The sequence below is a fragment of the Scyliorhinus canicula genome, chromosome 1 (genome assembly GCF_902713615.1).
Source record: "Scyliorhinus canicula chromosome 1, sScyCan1.1, whole genome shotgun sequence".
NCBI lineage: Eukaryota > Metazoa > Chordata > Chondrichthyes > Carcharhiniformes > Scyliorhinidae > Scyliorhinus > Scyliorhinus canicula.
Window position 1 is genome coordinate 185,793,334 of NC_052146.1, and position 20,381 is coordinate 185,813,714.

At 45.5% G+C, this 20,381-nt stretch overlaps 1 protein-coding gene across 3 annotated transcripts in view; it reads left to right on the forward strand.

Annotated features, from left to right (window-relative positions):
- LOC119970167 (serine/arginine-rich splicing factor 7-like) overlaps positions 1-20,381 on the forward strand; it is a 96,716-nt gene that overhangs the window by 45,780 nt on the left and 30,555 nt on the right. Inside the window, exon 1 of one of the 3 annotated variants that reach the window (XM_038804374.1) lies at positions 20,012-20,183. The exons of the other annotated variants lie outside the window; for them this stretch is intronic. Coding sequence (XP_038660302.1) covers positions 20,112-20,183 — 72 coding nt within the window. The 5' untranslated portion in view covers positions 20,012-20,111. Of the gene's footprint in view, positions 1-20,011; positions 20,184-20,381 lie in introns of those variants that run through there. 3 annotated transcript variants of the gene reach the window in all.

A 20,381-nucleotide genomic window follows, 5' to 3' on the forward strand; every position in this document is an offset into this window, starting at 1 on the left:
TCGAACCTGGGACCTTGGCGCCATGAGGCAGCAATGCTAACCACTACGCCACCGTGCTGCTCTATAAATTACATTCTTTCGAATCAATTTATTACATAAAATCCCATCCACCAGGTTAAAAATCTCAGTTTAAATTCCCAATGAATTGCTGATTCAGTGGTGAGTAAAGAAATATATTCTGGGAAATGGAAGATGATGAATGTTCAGTGAAGGTCATACGATCACAACATACAAGGTAGGTAATGCCATCCAGTCCATCATAATTAATTCATCCAGAATGATCTTATGCTCCACCATCCACCACTCTATCTGCAGGTCAATTCTAAATGTTGATCACATTCCACCTAACTATGCACTTAAATGCTGTAGTAGAGTGAAATCTGGGTATCCTTGTATGAATCATAAAACATTAGCATGCAGGTACTGCAAGTAATTAGGAAGGCAAATGGAATGCTGGCCTTTTTGCAAGGGGGTTGGAGTACAAAAGTAAGTAATTCTTGCTGCAGCTTTTTAGAGCGTTGGTGAGACTGCGGCGAGAGCATTGTATACAGTTTTAGTCTCCTGATTGAAGGAAGAGTATACTTGCACTGGAAGCAGTTCAGAGAAGGTTCACTTGGCGGAATCCTGGAACAAAAGGGTTTCCCTTATTAGGAAAGGTTGAGCACGTTGGGCCTACATTATTAGAGTTTAGAAGAAAGGTGTGAGCTTATTGAAACATACAAGATCCCCTCAGGGTTTGATGAGCAGATGCTGAGAGTATGTGTCCCCTCGCGGTGGAAATCTAGAACTGGAATGCACAGTTTAAAAGTAAGGCCTCCTTGCACTGTAAATTCTATTTAAGATTGAGATGAGGAGGAATTGCTTCCCTCAAAGGGTTATTGACTTTTGGAATTCTCTTCCACAGTGGAAGCTAGGTAACTGAAAATATTCAAGGTTGGATTGGGCCGATTTTTTGATATACAAGGTGGTTGATAGCTATTGAGAGCATGGGGGAAAAGTGGAATCAAGGCCACATCAGGTCAGACATGAGCTTATTGAATGACAAAGCAGGCTCAATGGGTCAAATAGCCTATTCCAGCTCTCATTTGTTATGTTCAAGATATCGTTATTTGGAACCCATGTCACTTTATCCTATTTCAATAGACTGGATGATCCTTTTCAAACTGTTCTAATTATGAAATAATTCCACTTTCATTTCCACAATCAGTCTTTGTTTGGGTTTTGACATGCAACAGTACTACATGACCTATCTGGTTTGCTGTAATCATGTGAACTCAGCCATGGCAGCTCAATAGCATAGTGGTTAGCACATTTGCTTCACAGCTCCAGGGTCCCAGGTTCGATTCCTGGCTGGGTCACTGTCTGTGCGGAGTCTGCACGTTCTCCCCGTGTCTGCATGGATTTCCTCCGGGTGCTTCGGTTTCCTCCCACAGTCCAAAGATGTGCGGGTTGGATGGATTGGCCATGCTAAATTGCCCTTAGTGTCCAAAAAGGTTAAATCGGGGTTACTGGGTTTCAGGGATAGGAGAGATACGTGGGCTTGAGTGGGATGCGCTTTGTAAGAACAGGTGCAGACTCGACGGGCCAAGTGGCCTCCTTGCTCTGTAAATTCTATGATCGACACTTTGTACGCTGCCATCTTAGTCAGTTGATTAGCACTGCTGCTTCACGGCGCCAAGGACTCGACTTCAGTCCCGGCCTTGGGTCACTATCTGTGTGGAGTTTGCACATTCCCCCATGTCTGTGTGGGTCTCACCCCCACAACCCAAAAAGATGATCAGGGCAGGTGGATTGGCCACGTTAAATTGCCCCTTAATTGGAAAAAAAAGAATTGGGTACTCAAAATTTATTTGAAGAAAACAAATCTTACAATCAGTTGAATAAAAATTTACTATGAGGAAGCACTGCAATCATTGAACTTAAAACATGGTGTTGGGATATGGAGACAAAGTGAGGTTTAGAAATTCAGCAGAAAAGAGATACGAGGACAAAGTGAGATTTGAAAATTCTGCAGAGAAGACACAGCTGTCATGTGAGAGTACCTTTAAGAACTGGGTGTTTATCAAATAGCTGTAGTGGATGCACCTTTAGGAAATGGATGTTTATCAAATAGCTGCAGTGATGACAGTGTGGGCGGAGTTGGGCTGGCTGTCTTTCACTTTTGTTTTTGAGCAGGCAGCTACAGTGTGTTTTAGTTTCGTTTTCAGAGCTAGATAGCTGCAGGCAAAGCAAGCAGCTGTATAATGATCACTCTCTACAAGCTACAGACTGTCTTCAGCTCATTTGAGGATTTCAAAGTAATACCGGTTTCTGTAGAGAATTTAAACCTGCTGTCTTTCTGTAAAAAGGATCTTTATAACTTATGCATGTTGTTAGTAAAGTTATGACGGGTTACCTACGGGCGGCAAGGTGGCGCAGTGGGTAGCCCTGTTGCCTTACGGTGCCGAGGTCCCAGGTTCGATCCAGGCCTGTGTGGAGTTTGCAGTCTCCCCGTGTTTGCATGGGTTTCACCCCCACAACCCAAAGATGTGCAGGGTAGGTGCATTGGCCACGCTAAATTGCCCCTTAATTGGAAAAAAATGAATTGGTTACTCTAAAAAAAAAAATTTAAATGAAGGGTTACTTATAGAATATTGTATCTGTGGGGATTATTGGTGTTGATAGTTGTTAACACATTATAAACCCACGGTAAACATCTTAACTGGATTCATAAATAAACATGGTTTTGTTTTAAAAGTACTTTAGATCTCTGTTGCATCACACCTGTAAAGTAGGCCCTTGTGCTCCCCATAACTGAAATCTATTAAAAGATATGGGTCAGGTGAACTCCATGATACACTTTGGGGTTCTCTAAACCCTGGCCCATAACACAGCTTAGAAAGGTACACAGAAACATTCAAATCTGCCAAAAAGCTGCTGAAAAGGACAAGAAAAGCAAATTAAAACATAATGTAGGCATGGCTGCAAGTAAAATACTGGGTGAGAGGACCTGGAATAAACCATCCACTCCCAGCTCCGGTAGAAATGAAAGGTGATATGTGGAAGAACTGGCAGTTTTCAAACTTGAAATGGCAAAACTAAGAGTTTGCAACAGATTTAATTAACAATCCAATGCCAAAAAATGTTGCCACAGTTTTAACACTGCAGGGAGAGATGGCCACGAATTGTATACAACCCTGGATCTAACCAAGAAATAAAGAAAGCAGATGGCAGAGATTGTGAACTAAAACCTTGAATGCCAAGTGAACGTCACTTATGAACACTATGTATTCTACACTAACGCTCAAGAGACAAAGAACCCATTCAATGATATGTGACTGCAGTAAGGGCTTGTAGAACTTTGTGAGTTCAGACAGCTAAAAGATGATCTATAAAAAATTGAATATTCTTAGGCATACAAATCTCAGTGAGAGAAAGTCTACTTGAAAATTAGAAACTTGTGCTCAGGAAAGTGATAGCTTTGTGTAGAAATGAGGAACTTGTAAAATGTCAACGAGAGCACATGTTCAACCAAACAGACCAGGAGATACATTGTGCTGAGAGACATTCCAACCAAAAGAGCAGAATAATTGTGGACAAAGGGCAGGATACAAATACCTCATACAAAGGTAAAAAAGGATTGCCCAGTGTGGGGAATGCAATGTTTTAACTGCAAGATGTTGAAACATTTTGCACACGAGTGTTTGGCAAGAAAGAAGCAAAACAAACCAATACAGATGGCCATTGGAGAGATATCAACAAAGAGTCGATTATGCACTATACACGATACAATAGTTCCATCAAATCACTAGAATATAATCTAGAAGTAGATGAGAGTGCAAGACCAATTCAGCATCTGCCAAAAAGAGTTTCAGCTTGGCCAAGTCAAGCATAAAAAACAAGAAAGAAGAGCTGGAAAAGAAACGAGTAATCAAGGAAGTGACAACTTCTACAAACTGAATTGGCAGCATGGTAACAGTGAAACAGCCTGGAAAGCTGCAAGTATGCTTAGATCGGATCTAAACAAAGCACTGAAGAGATCACACTACCCCGTGCCAAACATCAAAAGAATTTTGCCACAACTTGCTACGGCAAAGATCTTTACTACCCTTGATGCGAAGGAGGGTTACTGGTGAGTGTAGCAGGGTGAAAGCAGCAGCTGTGTTCTAACTACATTCTGGACACTGGTAGACAGAGATGGTTGTGCATGCTGTTTGACATTTTCACAGTTCCAGAAGAATATAAATGCAGACAACATTTTATAATAAATTTAGAATCCAATTCATTTTTTCCAATTATGGGTCAGTTTTAGCGTGGCCAATCACCTACCCTGCACATCTTTGGGCTGTGGGGGTGAAACCCACGCAAACACGGGGAGAATGTACAAACTCCACACAAACAGTAACCCAGAGTCGGGATCGAACCTGGGACCTCGACGCCGTGAGGCAACAGTGCTAACCACTGAGCCACAGTGCTGCCCTTCAATGCAGACAACTTGAGGTAATCAGTGACCTTCCCCGAGTGGAAGCCATAGTGGAAAATCCACTGGTCTACGGATGTGGAGATACAATGGAAAAAGCCATAGCTGACTGTGATCAAAATTTAGTACAACTAGGCATTATGGTAGCACAGTGGTTAGCACTGCTGCCTCACAGCACCTAGGACCCGGGTTCGATCCTGGCCTTGGGTCACTGTCCATGTGGAGTTTGTACATTCTCCCCGTGTCTGTGTGGGTCCCACCCCCACAACCCAAAGATGTGCAGGGTAGGAGAATTGGCCACGCTAAATTGCCTCTTAATTGGAAAAAAAGAATTGGGTACTCTTTTTTTTTTAATTAATACAACTGCTAGAGAGAGCAGTTGAACCTGAAACTGAATTGTAAAACATTGCAACTGAAGATGCCTGAAGTCAAGTACATAGGTCATGTACTGATAAAAGAGCTTCGCCCAGATCCTGACAAGGTGGGAGCTATAGCAGCGATGCAACAACTAACAAGTGCAAAAGCAGTGCAATGATTTCTGGGATTCATGAATTGTTTTTTTTTTCATTTTTATTGGTATTTTTTTACAGAAAATATAAAAATATAACAACAAGTATAGCAACAAGCGGTAATATGCAACTAACAGCCCCATAACACCCACAATTCCCCCCATACCGTAACATCACATGTATCGCACTCCCCCCCCCCCCCCCCCCCAAACAAGAGAACTTAACCCTAAATTTAAATTAAATAAATCAAATTTAAATAAAATAAGCAAACATAATCAACATTTCCCCCCCCCCCCCCCCCCCCCCCCGGCCGGGTTGCTGCTGCTACTGTCCCAGTACCCTATCGTTGAGCCAGAAAGTAGAGGAAAGGTTGCCACCGTTTAAAGAACCCTTGCACCGATCCTCTCAGGGCGAATTTGACCTTCTCAAGCTTAATGAAGCCCGCCATGTCATTGATCCAGGTCTCCACACTTGGGGGCCTCGCGTCCTTCCATTGTAGCAAAATCCTTCGCCGGGTTACAAGGGATGCAAAGGCCAGCACACCGGCCTCTTTCGCCTCCTGCACTCCCGGCTCTACCCCAACCCCAAAGATCGCGAGTCCCCATCCTGGCTTGACCCTGGATCCCACCACCCTTGACACCGTCCTCGCCACCCCCTTCCAGAACTCCTCCAATGCCAGGCATGCCCAGAACATATGGGCATGGTTCGCTGGACTCCCCGAGCACCTGACACACCTATCTTCACCCCCAAAGAACCTACTCATCCTCGTCCCAGTCATGTGGGCCCTATGCAGCACCTTGAATTGAATGAGGCTAAGCCGCGCACACGAGGAGGAAGAATTTACCCTCTCCAGGGCATCAGCCCATGTCCCGTCTTTGATCTGTTCCCCCAGTTCCGCCCTCCCACTTCGTTTTCAGCTCCTCTACTGACGCCTCTTCCACCTCCTGCATAAGCTTGTAGATATCGGATATCTTCCCCTCTCCGACCCAGACCCCCGAAAGCACCCTGTCACTCACCCCCCTCGCGGGGAGCGCAGGGAATCCCTCCACCTGCTGTCTAGCAAATGCCTTTACCTGCAGATATCTAAACATGTTTCCCGGCGGGAGCCCAAATTTCTCCTCCAACTCCCCCAGGCTTGCAAACCTTCCGTCGATAAACAGGTCCCTCAGCTGTCTAATGCCCGCTCTATACCATCCCTGAAATCCCCCATCCATGTTCCCCGGGACGAACCTATGGTTCCCCCTTAACGGAGCCTCCATCGAGCCCCCCACTTCTCCCCTATGTCGCCTCCACTGCCCCCAAATCTTGAGGGTAGCCGCCACCACCGGACTCGTATACCTCGTGGGAGGGAGCGGCCACGGCGCCGTTACCAGGGCCCCCAGGCTTGTATCCCCACAGGACGCTCTCTCCATCCGTTTCCATGCTGCCCCCTCGCCCTCCACCACCCACTTACGCACCATCGACACGTTGGCCGCCCAGTAGTACCCCGAGAGGTTGGGCAACGCCAGCCCCCCCCCCCCCCCCCCCCCCCCAATCTCTACTCCGCTCCAAGAAGACCCTCTTCACCCTCGGGGTGCCATGCGCCCCAACAAATCCCATGATGCTGCTGGTCACCCTTTTAAAAAAGGCCCTAGGGATAAAGATGGGCAAGCACTGGAAGAGGAACAAGAACCTCGGGAGAACCGTCATTTTGACGGATTGCACTCTGCCCGCCAGCGATAGCGGCACCATGTCCCACCTTTTAAATTCCTCCTCCATCTGTTCCAAAGGTCTGGTGAAGTTAAGCTTATGAAGAGCCCCCCAACTCCTGGCCACCTGCAACCCCAGGTACCTGAAACTCTTCACTGCCCTCCTGAAGGGGAGCCTCCCAATTCCCTCCCCCTGATCTCCCGGGTGCACTACAAATACCTCGCTCTTTCCTAAGTTTAGCTTATAGCCCGAGAAGCCCCAAAATTCCGCTAACAGCTCCATCACCCCCGGCATTCCCCCCTCTGGGTCCGCCACATATAACAGCAGGTCGTCCGCATACAGCGATACCCGGTGCTCCTCCCCACCCCGCACCAGACCCCTCCACTTCCCTGACTCCCTCAACGCCATGGCCAGCGGTTCAATCGCCAGTGCAAAGAGCAGGGAGGACAGGGGACACCCCTGCCTGGTCCCACGATAGAGCCTAAAATACTCCGATCTCCTTCCATTTGTGACTACACTCGCCATCGGCGCCGCGTAAAGTAGCCTCACCCATTTGATGAATCCCTCCCCAAATCCAAACCTCTCCAGCACCTCCCACAGGTACCCCCACTCAACTCTATCAAACGCTTTCTCTGCGTCCAGCGCCACCACCATCTCCGCCTCCCCCTCCACTGCCGGAATCATGATAACATTGAGCAGTCTCCGCACATTCGTGTTGAGCTGCCGCCCCTTGACAAATCCTGTCTGATCTTCATGAATTACCTCTGGCACTCTATCCTGGTAGCCAGGATCTTCGCCAGCAACTTAGCGTCTACGTTAAGGAGCGAGATAGGCCTATATGATCCGCACTGCAAGGGGTCCTTATCCCGTTTTAGGACCAAAGAGATCAGTGCCCGCGACATCGTCGGGGGCAAAGCCCCCCCCCCCAACGCCTCATTGAAAGTTCGCACCAGCAGGGGACCCACCAGGTCCGCATATTTTTTGTAAAATTCTGCCGGGAACCCGTCCGGCCCCAGGGCCTTACCTGACTGCATTTGCCCGATCCCCCTGACTAGCTCCTCCAACTCTATCGGCGCCCCTAGCCCCTCTACCAGCCTCTCTTGAACCCTGTTCATGAAGCTCTCCATCCCCTCTCTCCCCCTCGGAGGTTTCGACCGGTACAATCCCTCGTAAAAGTCCCTAAAGACCCCGTTTACTTCTGTCCCTTCTGCACTACATTTCCACCCCCATCCTGGATTCATGAATTGTTTAGCAACACCTTTACCTAATTTGCCATCAGAATGTGAACCATTAGGCATGTTCACTACCAAGAAGGTGCGGTGGTATTGGGGCACAGAACAAGAACAGCGTTCTCTAAAATCAAACAACTAGTGACGACATCAGTGAAATACTATGGCGTCAATGAGGAAGTCACCTTGCAATGTGGCACCAGCAAGACACGTCTTGGAGCAATCCTAATGCAGCAAAGACAACCACTCGCATTCATATCCAGGGCATTAACAGAAATGGAATGACACTCCGCTCAAGAAAGAGTGCTGGGTATTATTGTTGTTTGTGAGCACTGTTATCAAAACCTGTTTGGGAGAGACAAAGGAACAGAGGAGTTTGATCACAAGCCACGTCAAAGCATTTTTCTCAAACCGCTACTCTGCTCCAAAGCATTTGCAACAGATGTTACTTAGTTTACAGAGATATCATCTGATTGTGACATACAAGCTAGGGAAACCGGTGTACGTCGCAGGTATGTTGTCAAGAGCAGCACCTCAAGTAGAAAATTGAGGATGCTACTCCAGATTCAATGTGCTGCAGCAGCTGTACATGAGCTGGAGGTCACCAACCTCGTACAGACATTGAATCTGACAGATAAACACCTTGTTCAATTGAATTGAGCTACCCAACAAGATGCAACTCTTCAATGCTGCAAGAAGTAATGATGAAAGGATGGCCTGAGAGCATAAAGGACACCTGCGACCTGTAGTCATAAGAGCATATTGGGCCTTTCAAGATTAATTAACAGCCCAATGTGACATCTTGCACAAAGGAAATAGAGTCATCATCCTTTTTTAAAATAAATTTAGCGTACCCAATTATTTTTTTCCAATTAAGGGGCAATTTAGCGTGGCCAATCCACCTAACCTGCACATCTTTGGGTTGTGGGGGTGAAACCCATGCAGGCACGGGGAGAACGTGCAAACTCCACACGGACAGTGACCCAGGGTCGGGATTCAAACCCGGGTCCTCAGCGCTTAGGCAGCAATGCTAACCACTGTGCCACCGTGCTGCCCTAGAGTCATCATCCCTAAGGAGATGAGAAGAGCTATGTTGAAGTTCATCCAGGCAAGCCATCAAGGAATTGAATCAAGTCTGAGAAAGACAAGGGAAGTACTCTACTGGGCAAACATGAACAATTAAATTAAAGACCACATTAGCCAGTTCAGTGTAAGCTAAATGAGCTAGAGAGTCATTGATGCCCTATGATATCCCAGACAGACAATGGCTGAAGCTGGGAGTAGACCTCCTCACTTTAGCACAAATTGACTATTTTATCACTGTAGACAACTATTATGACTACTGGGAATTAGACCAACTGACTTCAACAATGACAGGAGAAATAGTAGAATGTCAGAAATTCAACAGTATTACATGTCCAATCTGGCTTGTTGTAGTCATGTGACTTTGACAATGAGGGAAACTAAGCTGCCATAATTCAGTTTAATATAGACCTACTTTGAGAAAGTACTGTTGTCTTTGAAGATGGAACCATATTCAGCTGGACAAATCTTGACTTTTGTAGTTTTTTTGTTTAACTGAAAAAAGGACATTAGATTAAGTAATTATCCTAAACTTTAGACTTGTCATAAGAAAGGAGGAATGGAAGGCTTGTACTTAGATGACCACTGGACATCGCAGCCAATGAAGTGGTAATTTAGCATGGCCAAACCACCTACCCTGTACATCTTTGGGTTGTGGGGGTGAGATCACTGCAGATGGAGAGAATGGGAAGTTTAGGGAGCCTTGGATAACAAGGGATATTGTGAACCTCATCAGAAATAAAAAGGAGGCTTTTGTACGGTCTAGAAGGGTGGGGACAGTTGAAACCCTTGAGGATTATAAAGAAAGTAAGAAGGTATTTAGAGGGAAATTAGGAGGGGTCATGAAAAGTCCTTGGTAAGTAGGATGAAGGTGAATCCCAAAGCTTTTTATTCTTAAAAAGCAAGAGGATGGCCAGGGAAAAGATTGGACCACTTAAGGACAGTGGGGGAAATCTGTGTTGAGCCAGAGGAAATAGGTGAGGTACTAAATGAGTATTCTGCATCAGTGTATGTTAACATGTACTAGATGCTGTGGTATGAAGAGGCAAGAGTTCAGCTCCTTTTTCACCAACACACCCTTAATGGTTCAAAATAACTCTGCACAGAACTCTACAGATCATCACAAGCTCCAGAGTCCACCTGAAGCCCCTTTACATATCAGTGTCAATCATTGAACACTTAACATAAATGAGACAACTAATTGCAATGTCTCTTAACCCATTACTTAACAGTCGCCCCTTCCTTGGAGAAAAAAAAACAATTAGGTAAAAACAAAATTTCAAGAAACTAAAACACACACCTGATTCCCTTTTTTTGTAGAAGAAAAAAAAACAAACATTCACAGAAACAGGCGCCCTTCATTCACGATATCTAAATGTTTCTGTGAACTAGCCCCTCTTTTCGTGAAACAGTCTGACAGTTGATAGCTACTGTCAACCCATTTAATTTTTGTTATTTCTCCTCTGTCCAACATCTGCTTTAAACTTGTGATGTCTATCCGTAACCTCTTTCATTGACACTTTTGTAGAGTGCACATTTTCCCACAGAGATTTATTGTCAATGTGACAGTCAATAGGTATACAGTAGTCCCCCTTTATAACGCGGGTGTTGGGGTCCAGGACAGCCACCCGCGTTGCATCCGAGCCACGGATATCCACGATGGGGGTTTTTAATTTATTTAAAAATCTATGCTAGCGCTTCCCATTGTGAGTCTACGGGGGGCGGGGGGAGAGGTCAGACCCCCGTAGACTCACAATGGGAAGCGCTAGCATAGATTTTAAAATAAATTTAAAACCCCCATCGTGGATCTAATTAAAACAGTGTCAATTTCAGGTCAATTTCAGCGGCCAGAGAGGGAAGCTGCTCTCTCACTGAAACAATCAGCCGGCCGCTGAAATTGACACTGCCGGCTGCTCTCTCCCTCCAATCAGTACCCCAGAAGCCACAGCCTGTACCTCAGCAGCCACGGCCTGCACCCCAGCAGCCACGGCCTGCACCCCAGCAGCCACAGTACCCCAGCAGCCACAGCCTGAAGCCCAGCAGCCACGGCCTGTACCCCAGGAGCCACAGCCTGTACCCCAGCAGCCACAGCCTGTACCCCAGCTACAGAGGGGAGGGGCGATGTGAGACCATGCTGGTCTTGCAGAGGCCCGTATGACCTCCTCCTGTGTTCTCTGCTCTCTCCCTCCAATCAGCCGGCAGTGTCAATTTCAGCGGCCGGCTCACTTGATCCGGAGAGGGAAGCTGCTCTCTCACTGAAACAATCAGCCGGCCGCTGAAATTGACACTGCCGGCTGCTCTCTCCCTCCAATCAGAAACATTAAAACTTAAAGTTGGATTGGAGGGAGAGAGCAGCCGGCAGTGTCAATTTCAGCGGCCAGCTGATTGTTTCAGTGAGAGAGCAGCTTCCCTCTCCGGATCAAAGTGAGCCGGCCGCTGAAATTGACACAACTGACAGTTGGGGTCCATAAGCCCCCCCCCCGCGGTATATCGCGAACCGCGGTATTGCGGAGCGCGGTATTATGGGGGACTACTGTATTACCTAAATCCTCTAATCCCAATATTTCTGTCAATATCTTTCTTATATAAAAGGCCATATCCACCGCTTCCACTAAGCTTAATGTCTCAGCAGCCAAAGTGCTTTTGACCACTCTCCTTATTTTCTTTGTTTCCCACACAAGAGGGCAACATTTACCATTGTTCCCCAAAAGAAAAATTATAAAACCTCCTGCGCTTGAAACTCCATCACATAAATTTGCATAGGATGCATCACTATAAACTATGAGTTTCAAATGCCTAGGATCACCTAAAACAGGGAACTTCAAAACACACTCCTGCATTTTTAGTTTGGCCAACACTTTATTTGCTCTTATTATGTCTTCCACTTCGGGATCATTCACCTTTGTACTCAACTCTAAAACTTCAAAACTCACGTCCGGTCTAGTCTGTCTTCCTAACCAGTTCAGTTGCCCAATTAAACTTCGCAGTTGCTCTTTTTCTATCTTCGAAACCATTGCATCTTTTTGTGAAACCCGGCCACGACTAATTGCTATTGGACTGATGCTTTCCAAGTAAGATTGCTGACGTAAAGTTGCCCCTAACTGAGTCTGTCCGATTTCCAAACCAATATATTTAAATGCACCGGAAGCCTGACTTCCAACCCTGAATTCTTTCCTCAAACCAGAGATTACAATAGCTTCAAAATCACTAGTCCCACCCCACAAAACATCATCGACATGCATCATGAAGATGCCAGCAAGATTTCCTTTATAGTACCAGTAAAACATTGCAGGATCTGCTTTCAACTGGCAACAGCCTAACTTTAACAAGACTGACCTCACCGAAAAGTACCACACTCTAGATGCATCATTTAATCCATATACACATTTGTTCAACTTCCACAGTATCCCTTCTGTGTTAGCTTCTTCTTTAGGAGGACGGAGAAAAATGTCTCTCTGGAGCTGATGCCCCTGCAAAAAGGCAGCTTTTATATCTATAGATTTGCAGTCCCATGCCTTTGTGGCTAATAGGGCCAAGAAGATCTTTAAAATAACCTTTCCTGCTGTAGGTGAATCTACCCTTCGTCCTGATCGTCTTAAGTTTTCTTCAAATCCCCTTGCCACAAGCCTGGCCTTTGCCTTATAAGTTCCATCTGGAAGAACCTTTTCTGTACAAATCCATCTGTGGGATAGAGTCCACCTGAAGCTCCTTTACATATCAGTGTCAATCATTGAACACTTAACATAAATGAGACAATCATTAAACACTTAACATAAATGAGACAACTAATTGCAATGTCTCTTAACCCATTACTTAACAGTGTACACCAAAGGACTTTGTGGAAGATGATTCTTGGGTAGGGTGTGTGGACAGTCTGGGGTCATGTTCACATTGAAAAGGAGGAGGTATTGGGTCTTTCAAAAGATATTAAGGTAAATAAGTCTCCTGGGCTGGATGAGATTTACCCAGAATACTGAGGGAAGCAAGGGAGGAAATTGTTGGGCCTTGATGTCATCTTTGTATCCTCATTGGCTACAGGTGAGATCCCAGAAGACTGGAGAATGGCTAATGTGGTATTGCTGTTTAAGAAAGGTAGCAGGAATAATCCAGGAAACTATAGGCCAGTGAGCCTCACGTCGGTAGTAGGTAAATTATTGGAGAGAATTCTTAGGGGCAGGAGTTATACCCATTTGGAAACAAATGCACTCATTTGCGATAGACAACATGGTTTTGTGAAGGTGAGGTCATGCCTCACTAACTTCAAGTCTTTTTAGGAGGTGACAAAGAAAATTGATGAGGGGGAGGGCGGTGGATGTTGTTTACATGGACTTCAGTAAAGCCTTAGACTGGTAAAAAAAGGTGGTCATGCGGGATCAGAGGTGAGGTGGTAAGATGGATACAGAGCTGGCTCAGTCACAGAAGGTAGCAGTAGAAGGGTGTTTTTCTGAATGGAAGGTTGTGACTGGTTGTGTTCTGTGCTGGGGCCTCGGTGGTTGTAGTATACATAAACAATTTGGAGTAAAATGTAGTTGGTCTGATTAATACGTTCGTGGATGACATGGAGGTTGGTGGAGTGGCAGATAGTGTTGAGGATTGTCAGAGGATACAACAGGACATAGGTAGGTTAGTGACTTGGGCAGAGAAATGGCAAATGGAGTTCAATCCAGACAAGTGCGAGGTACTGCATTTTGGTAGGTCTAACGTAGAGTTGAAATATACCGTAAATGGCAAAACTCTGAGGAATATAGAAAGGCAGTGAGTACTGGGCATGCAGATTCACAGATCTTTGAAAGTGGCAACACAAGTGGACAAAGTAGTCAAGAAAGCATACGGAATGCTTGCCTTCATTGGACTGGCATTGAGTATAAAAACTGGCAAGTCATGCTACAGTTGTACAGAACCTTGATGCGGCCGCACTTGGAATATTGTGCACAATTTTGGTCACCATACTATCAGAAGAATGTGGAGGCTTTGGAAAGGGTGAGGGGAGGTTTACCAGAATGTTGCATGGTCTGGAGGGTGTTAGCTATGTGAAGAGGCTGAATAGACTCAGACTGTTTTCATTACAATGACGGAGGTTGAGGGGTGACCTGATAGAGGTCTACAAGATTGAGGGGCATGGAAAGAGTGGATGGCACTCATTCCCAGGGTGGAGGGGTCAGTCACCTGGGGGCATAGGTTTAGAGGAGATGTGCGAGGCAGGTTTTTTACACAGAGGGTGGTGAGTACCTGGAACACGCTGCCAGGGGAGGTTGTGGAAGCAGATACATTAACGACGTTCAAAAGGCATCTTGAGAAATACATGGATAGGATGGGCAGAGGGATATGGCACAAGGAAGTGCTGAGGGTTTTGGCCAAGGTTGGTATCATGACCGGTACAGTCTTCAAGGGCCGAAGGGCCTGTTCCTGTGCTGCATTGTTCTTTGTCCACACGGACAGTGACCCGGGGCCGGGATCCATCCCAGGTCTTCAGCACTGTGAAGCAGCAGTGCTAACCACTCCAATGAAACACTTTTGAAGTGTCATGACTATCGTAATGTAGAAACCACAGTAAGGTCCCACAAATAGAAATGTTATAATGACCAGAACAACCTAATACAGCAAACCGTAGCAAAAATGTAATAGTACAAGGCCAATATTACAATCCAACATTCCTTTTAACTACATATTCCTAATATAGTCTCTGTTAAGAGGTGTAGGAGATTGTTTTACTTCCCTCTAATTTAAGGAAGAAAACGATACCCTAGTAGTTAGGCAGCACAGTTCCTAGTGCCCCAATACGAGTTATTAATTTTTCTTTTTCTCCAACATTGCACAATCTCATTGTGAAATTGCATGGACGGCATTCCTTCCAGGTTCCTGCCCGCCTTGACTTCGCTGCAAGATTATGCTGAGGTGGCAGGGCCTCGGATGCGAAGCCCACCCTTGCCCCAATTAAGGCTCGAGTGACCATTTAATAGCCACTTAAGGGTCAATTTCCACCCATCCTCAACTTTTAGGCTGGTGGGCAGCAGATGACCGCTCAGGGGAGTAACCCGGAAATGAAGAGAAATATAACTTGGATGGGAAGGAGGGTTGGCGCCTCCATCAAAAGCTCGTTCTGACTGAGGGCACCGTCCACTTAAGGCCCGCTGACATCTGGACCTTCCACCCCACCGCCCCCAACCGCACGACTGCACAATCTTTTCTCCAGTTCCCGACATGTAGGCTCAGGAAGCTTCATGCAGTACCTCTTCCGACCACTGCAGTGCTGTTCCTGTAGGGACCAAGTAACAATTGGATTGGCGAACAGCTCTCCAAGGTGGGATAACCACCTGTGTGAGAGGCAGATTGGCCACTTCCCAATCAACGCTTGTTAGAGCGTAATATGGCAGTGTAATATAGAACATAGAACATAGAACAGTACAGCACAGAACAGGCCCTTCGGCCCTCAATGTTGTGCCGAGCCATGATCACCCTACTCAAACCCACGTATCCACCCTATACCCGTAACCCAACAACCCCCCCCCCCCCCTTAACCTTACTTTTTTTATTAGGACACTACGTGCAATTTAGCATGGCCAATCCACCTAACCCGCACATCTTTGGACTGTGGGGGGAACCGGAGCACCCACAATATGGGCAACACTTTGGCCAAATCCCGGTATCCTAAAATTTCAGGCCATGAGATGACAAATCACAAAACATCGAAACAATATGGCACTTTCTGGTAAAGATCATACAGCTACGTTACAATTTCAACCATAATGAAGGACTACTTTTTTATAACTATACTTTTCTTTCGGTGATTCACTTTGAAATTAAAGTCTTGAAATTAATGTTGACAATATTAGTGGATGGACACTTAATGCATTCATATAACGTTCCTTTATCCACTAATAAAGCAGGTAGATAATTTTAAAAGTATAGACAGGAATATCGTACTCTTTTCTTCATTTAAGAGAGATGGGCTTCACTGGCTAGGCCAGCATTTATTCCCCATCTCTAATTGCACTTGAGAAGATGGCGGTGATCTACCTGCTGTAGTCCATGTGATGTAGGTACACCCACTGTGCTGTTAGGGAGGGGGTTCCAGGATATTGGCCCAGTGACAGTGAAGGAACGATGATACATTTCCAAGTCAGGATGGTGAGTGGCTGGGCAGCAAGGTGGCACAGTGTTTAGCACTCTGCCTCACGGCAACAAGATCCCAGGTTCGATTCCGGTTCTGGGTCACTGTCCATGTGGAGTTGGCACATTCTCCCCGTGTGCATGGGTTTTCGCCCATACAACCCAAAGATGTGCAGATAATTGGATTGGCCATGCTAAATTGCCCCTTAATTGGAAAAAAATGAATTGGGTCCACTAAATTTATATTAAAAAAAGGATGGCGAGTGGCTTGGAGGGAAACCTCCAGGTGGTGGTGTTCCATGCATCTGCTGCCCTGTTTTTCTAGATGGTGGTGGTTGTGGGTTTGGAAGATGCTGTCTAAGGAGCCTTAATGAGTTCCTGCAGTACATCTTGTAGATGGTACACACCGCTGCTACTGTGAGTTGGTGGTCAAGGCAATGAATGTTTGTGGATGGGTTGCCAATTAAGTGGGCTGTTTTGTCCTCGATGGTGTTAAGCTTGTTGAGTGTTGTTGGAGCTGCACTCATCCAGGCAAGGGGTGAGTATTCCACCCCTGACTTGTGCCTTGTAGATTGTAGACAGGTTTTGGGAGTCAGCAGGTGAGTTACTCGCCACAGGACTTTTAACCACAGGGCAGCACGGTAGCTTAGTGGTTAGCACAGTTGCTTCACAGCTCTAGGGTCCCAGGTTCGATTCCCGGCTTGGGTCACTGTCTCTGTGGAGTCTGCATGTTCTCCCCATGTGTGCGTGGGTTTTCCTCCGGGTGCTCCGGTTTCCTTCAAAGTCAAAGATGTGCAGGTTAGGTGATTGGCCTTGCTAAATTACCCTCAGTGTCCAAAAAGGTTGGGTGGGGTTTACGGGGATGGGGTGGATGTGTGGGTTTGGGTAGGATGCTCTTTCCAAGGGCCGGTGCAGACTTGATGGGCCGAATGGCCTCCTTCTGCACTGTAAATTCTATGAAACAAATTCTATGATCCTCTGGCCTGCTTTTGTAGCCACAGTATTTATATGGCTAGTCCCGTTCAGTTCCTGGTCAATGGTAACCCCCAGGATGTTGATAATGGGGTATTCAGCAATGGTAATGCCATTGAAGGTCAAGACATTGCCAACTGTAATTTTTAGATACGAAGAAGTATATGGTAGAGCAAGAGATAAAAATGGTATATTCAATTTTTCACAATGCAGAAAGGAAAGAACTAATTTCATATCCTCAGGGTGGCCCGCTGCACTTAATGTTTAAATAATAATGCACCATTATTATTTTTGGGAAGGCCAGAAATGTAAATTCTCTCACATGAAGTAGCATACACATCAGAAGATATTATAGGCTAGATTAGTTTTTACTATGGGCTCTGTCATCAAACTGGCTGCTTTAAACTGCACTGGTTCTCTAAAGTTAGGTTTTGATTCACGTTTCCACTCATAATTACATGCACGTTGTCAAACACAAAATCTACAAACCAATGCAACCGGGCAACATAACAGAATGTTGCGATGCACAGTGGTTAGCACAGTTGGTTCACAGTGCCAAGGAGCCGGGTTCGATGCCCGGCCTGGGTCACTGTCTGTGTGGAGTCTGCACGTTCTTCCTGTGTGTGCGTGGGTTTCCTCCGGGTGCTCCGGTTTCCTCCCACAAGTCCCGAAAGACGTGCTCGTTAGATTAATTGGACATTCTGAATTCTCCAGCTGTGTATCCGAACAGGCGCCAGAGTGTGGTACCTAGTGTCTTTTCACAGTGACTTCATTGCAGTGTTAATGTAAGTCTACTTGAAATGAAATGAAAATCGCTTATTGTCACGAGTAGGCTTCAATGAAGTTACTGTGAAAAGCCCCTAGTCGCCACATTCCGGCACCTGTCCGGGGAGGCTGGTACAGGAATCGAACCGTGCTGCTGGCCTGCTTGGTCTGCTTTAAAAGCCAGCGATTTAGCCGAGTGAGCTAAACCAGCCCCTTGTGATACTAATAAAGATTATTATTAAATAAATATTATTTTTTTGTTTTAAAGTTAGAGTACCCAATTCATCGAACCTGGGACCTCGGCGCCGTGAGGTCAGAGTAAATAAATATTCTTCAGAAGAATTTTTTGAGTCCACCACCTGTGAATAACATGATTCTAATTGACTGAAAATGCCTTTAAGTTGGCATTTGTACAATATCATTTATTACTTTGATTGATATGCATTAGTCCATGTCTTAGTATGCCAGCATTATAATGAAAACTTCAGGCCTACGTATACATAATTCCATTCTGAAAGATGTATCACATAGTGTCAAACGACAATATTTCCTGGTGGAGGTATGTTACCATGAGCAGACCCACCCACAAATAAAATCCTGTACACATAAAAGTATACCCACTTCTAAAATTACTCGCACCATGGGTGCCAAGCCTCTGCTCGTGCTTTATCAACCCATTATGTGTCAACTTGGCTCAGTGGTAGCACTTTTACCACTGAATCATAAATAGTGGGATTAAGCCAGTCTCTCCAGGATTTAATCACATCTTCTTGGCTGACATTTCACTGTGTAGAGGGAGAGCTGCATTATCAGAGGTGCCGTCTTTCAGTTAACATTCAAAACTAAGACCCCACTAAATTATTGGTTACTGTACTGAGCTAGGAACCCCAAAGCAAGTGTGAAATGAAGTAAATAAATCTGTTAATTTTTTGGTGGTATCAGATAAATTAACCACTGGTGGTATAAATTGTTACTGAAACCCAGTGATTCATTCCTTACCTTCAGGGGAAGAAATCTGCCACATCTGGCCTACTCTGGTCCCAAACTATTTCATTGATTCTTTTTGTCCTTTGAGGTGGCCTAGCAAGCTTGCTGAAAAACTGCTACCAAGAAGGGTAACTAGATATCAGCAACATATAATGCCTTGCCCAGTGCCTTACTTGTTAATAAAAAAATGCAGAAAGTTGATATCTCTTTTTTAAAATAAATGTAGAGTACCCATTATTTTTTTCCAACTAAGGGGCAATTTAGCGTGGCCAATCCACCTTCTCTGCACATCTTTGGATTGTGGGGGTGAGACATTTTTTTAAAATTTAGAGTACCCAATTAATTTTTCCAATTGAGGGACAATTTAGCGTGGCCAATCCACCTAGCCTACACATCTTTTGGGCTGTGGGGGCGAAACCCACGCAAACACGGGGAGAATGTGCAAACTCCACACAGTGACCCAGAGCCGGGATCGAACCTGGGACCTCGGCGCCATGAGGCTGCAGGGATAACCCACTGCTGCCCGTGGGGGTGAGACATGAGGAGAATGTGCAAACTCCGCTCCAGAGCTGGGATCGATTTTAATTTAAATTGCAGTTTGTAGGAATTTCTGTAATGCACCCTATGGAATGTAGACTAGCAACTTCCAATTTGTGCGCATACACCGACCCCTGAAGTTGTAGTCAGTTTCTTTTTTTTTTAAATTTACAGTACCCAATTTATTTTTTCCAATTAAGGGGCAATTTAGCATGGCCAATCCACCTAGCCTGCACATTTTTGGGTTGTGGGGGCGAAACCCCGCAAACACAAGGAGAATGTGCAAACCCCGCAAACACAGGGAGAATGTGCAAACTCCACACGGATAGTGACCCAGAGCCGGGATCGAACCTGGGACCTCAGTGCCATGAGGCTGCAGTGCTAACCACTGTGCCACCGTGCTGCCCACCGCAGTCAGTTTCAGTGCAGTAATAATGGCGATTGATGTTTTTTCAATATTTCTGTAGCAAACTCTGCTTTATTCTATTAGGAGTGCCTCCTCAAATGAGGGGAGATATTTTAGTTTATTAATAACTCCATAATACAAAAGAACACAACTGAATACAAAACAATCAGCAATACACTAAAAATATCCATACACCAAAAACAGAAACGAATGAATAATCAACAATAAAACAAAACCGCCAGCTCATGCCCCGCCCCCGGGCCAGCCAACCAAAACGGTAGCCGCACGTCGGTGGAAAGGCCCAAACGAGCAGAGCATCTGAAAAGGATCAAAGGAGAATTGTGGGACTGTTTTTCCAGTTACTGATGCTGAAGGAATTACCTACATTCGTTCAATCAAAAATAGCCCGTCCAGGCTTAACTTCAACACAGTTTGGGGTGAGGTTATACCTTGCGTAAGATGCTCTTGAGGAAAAAATGTTAAAATTAGGTGTTTTCTACTTGGTTTTGCAGTTCAGTCCTATTCAAATGACTGAGAGGTTTTGCAACCCACTTTTGTTCCTTGCTCAGCATGACCTTGCTGGTCATTCAGAGCTGTTTCCTGGGATTTTGGCACGTGTGAAATGACTATGCTAA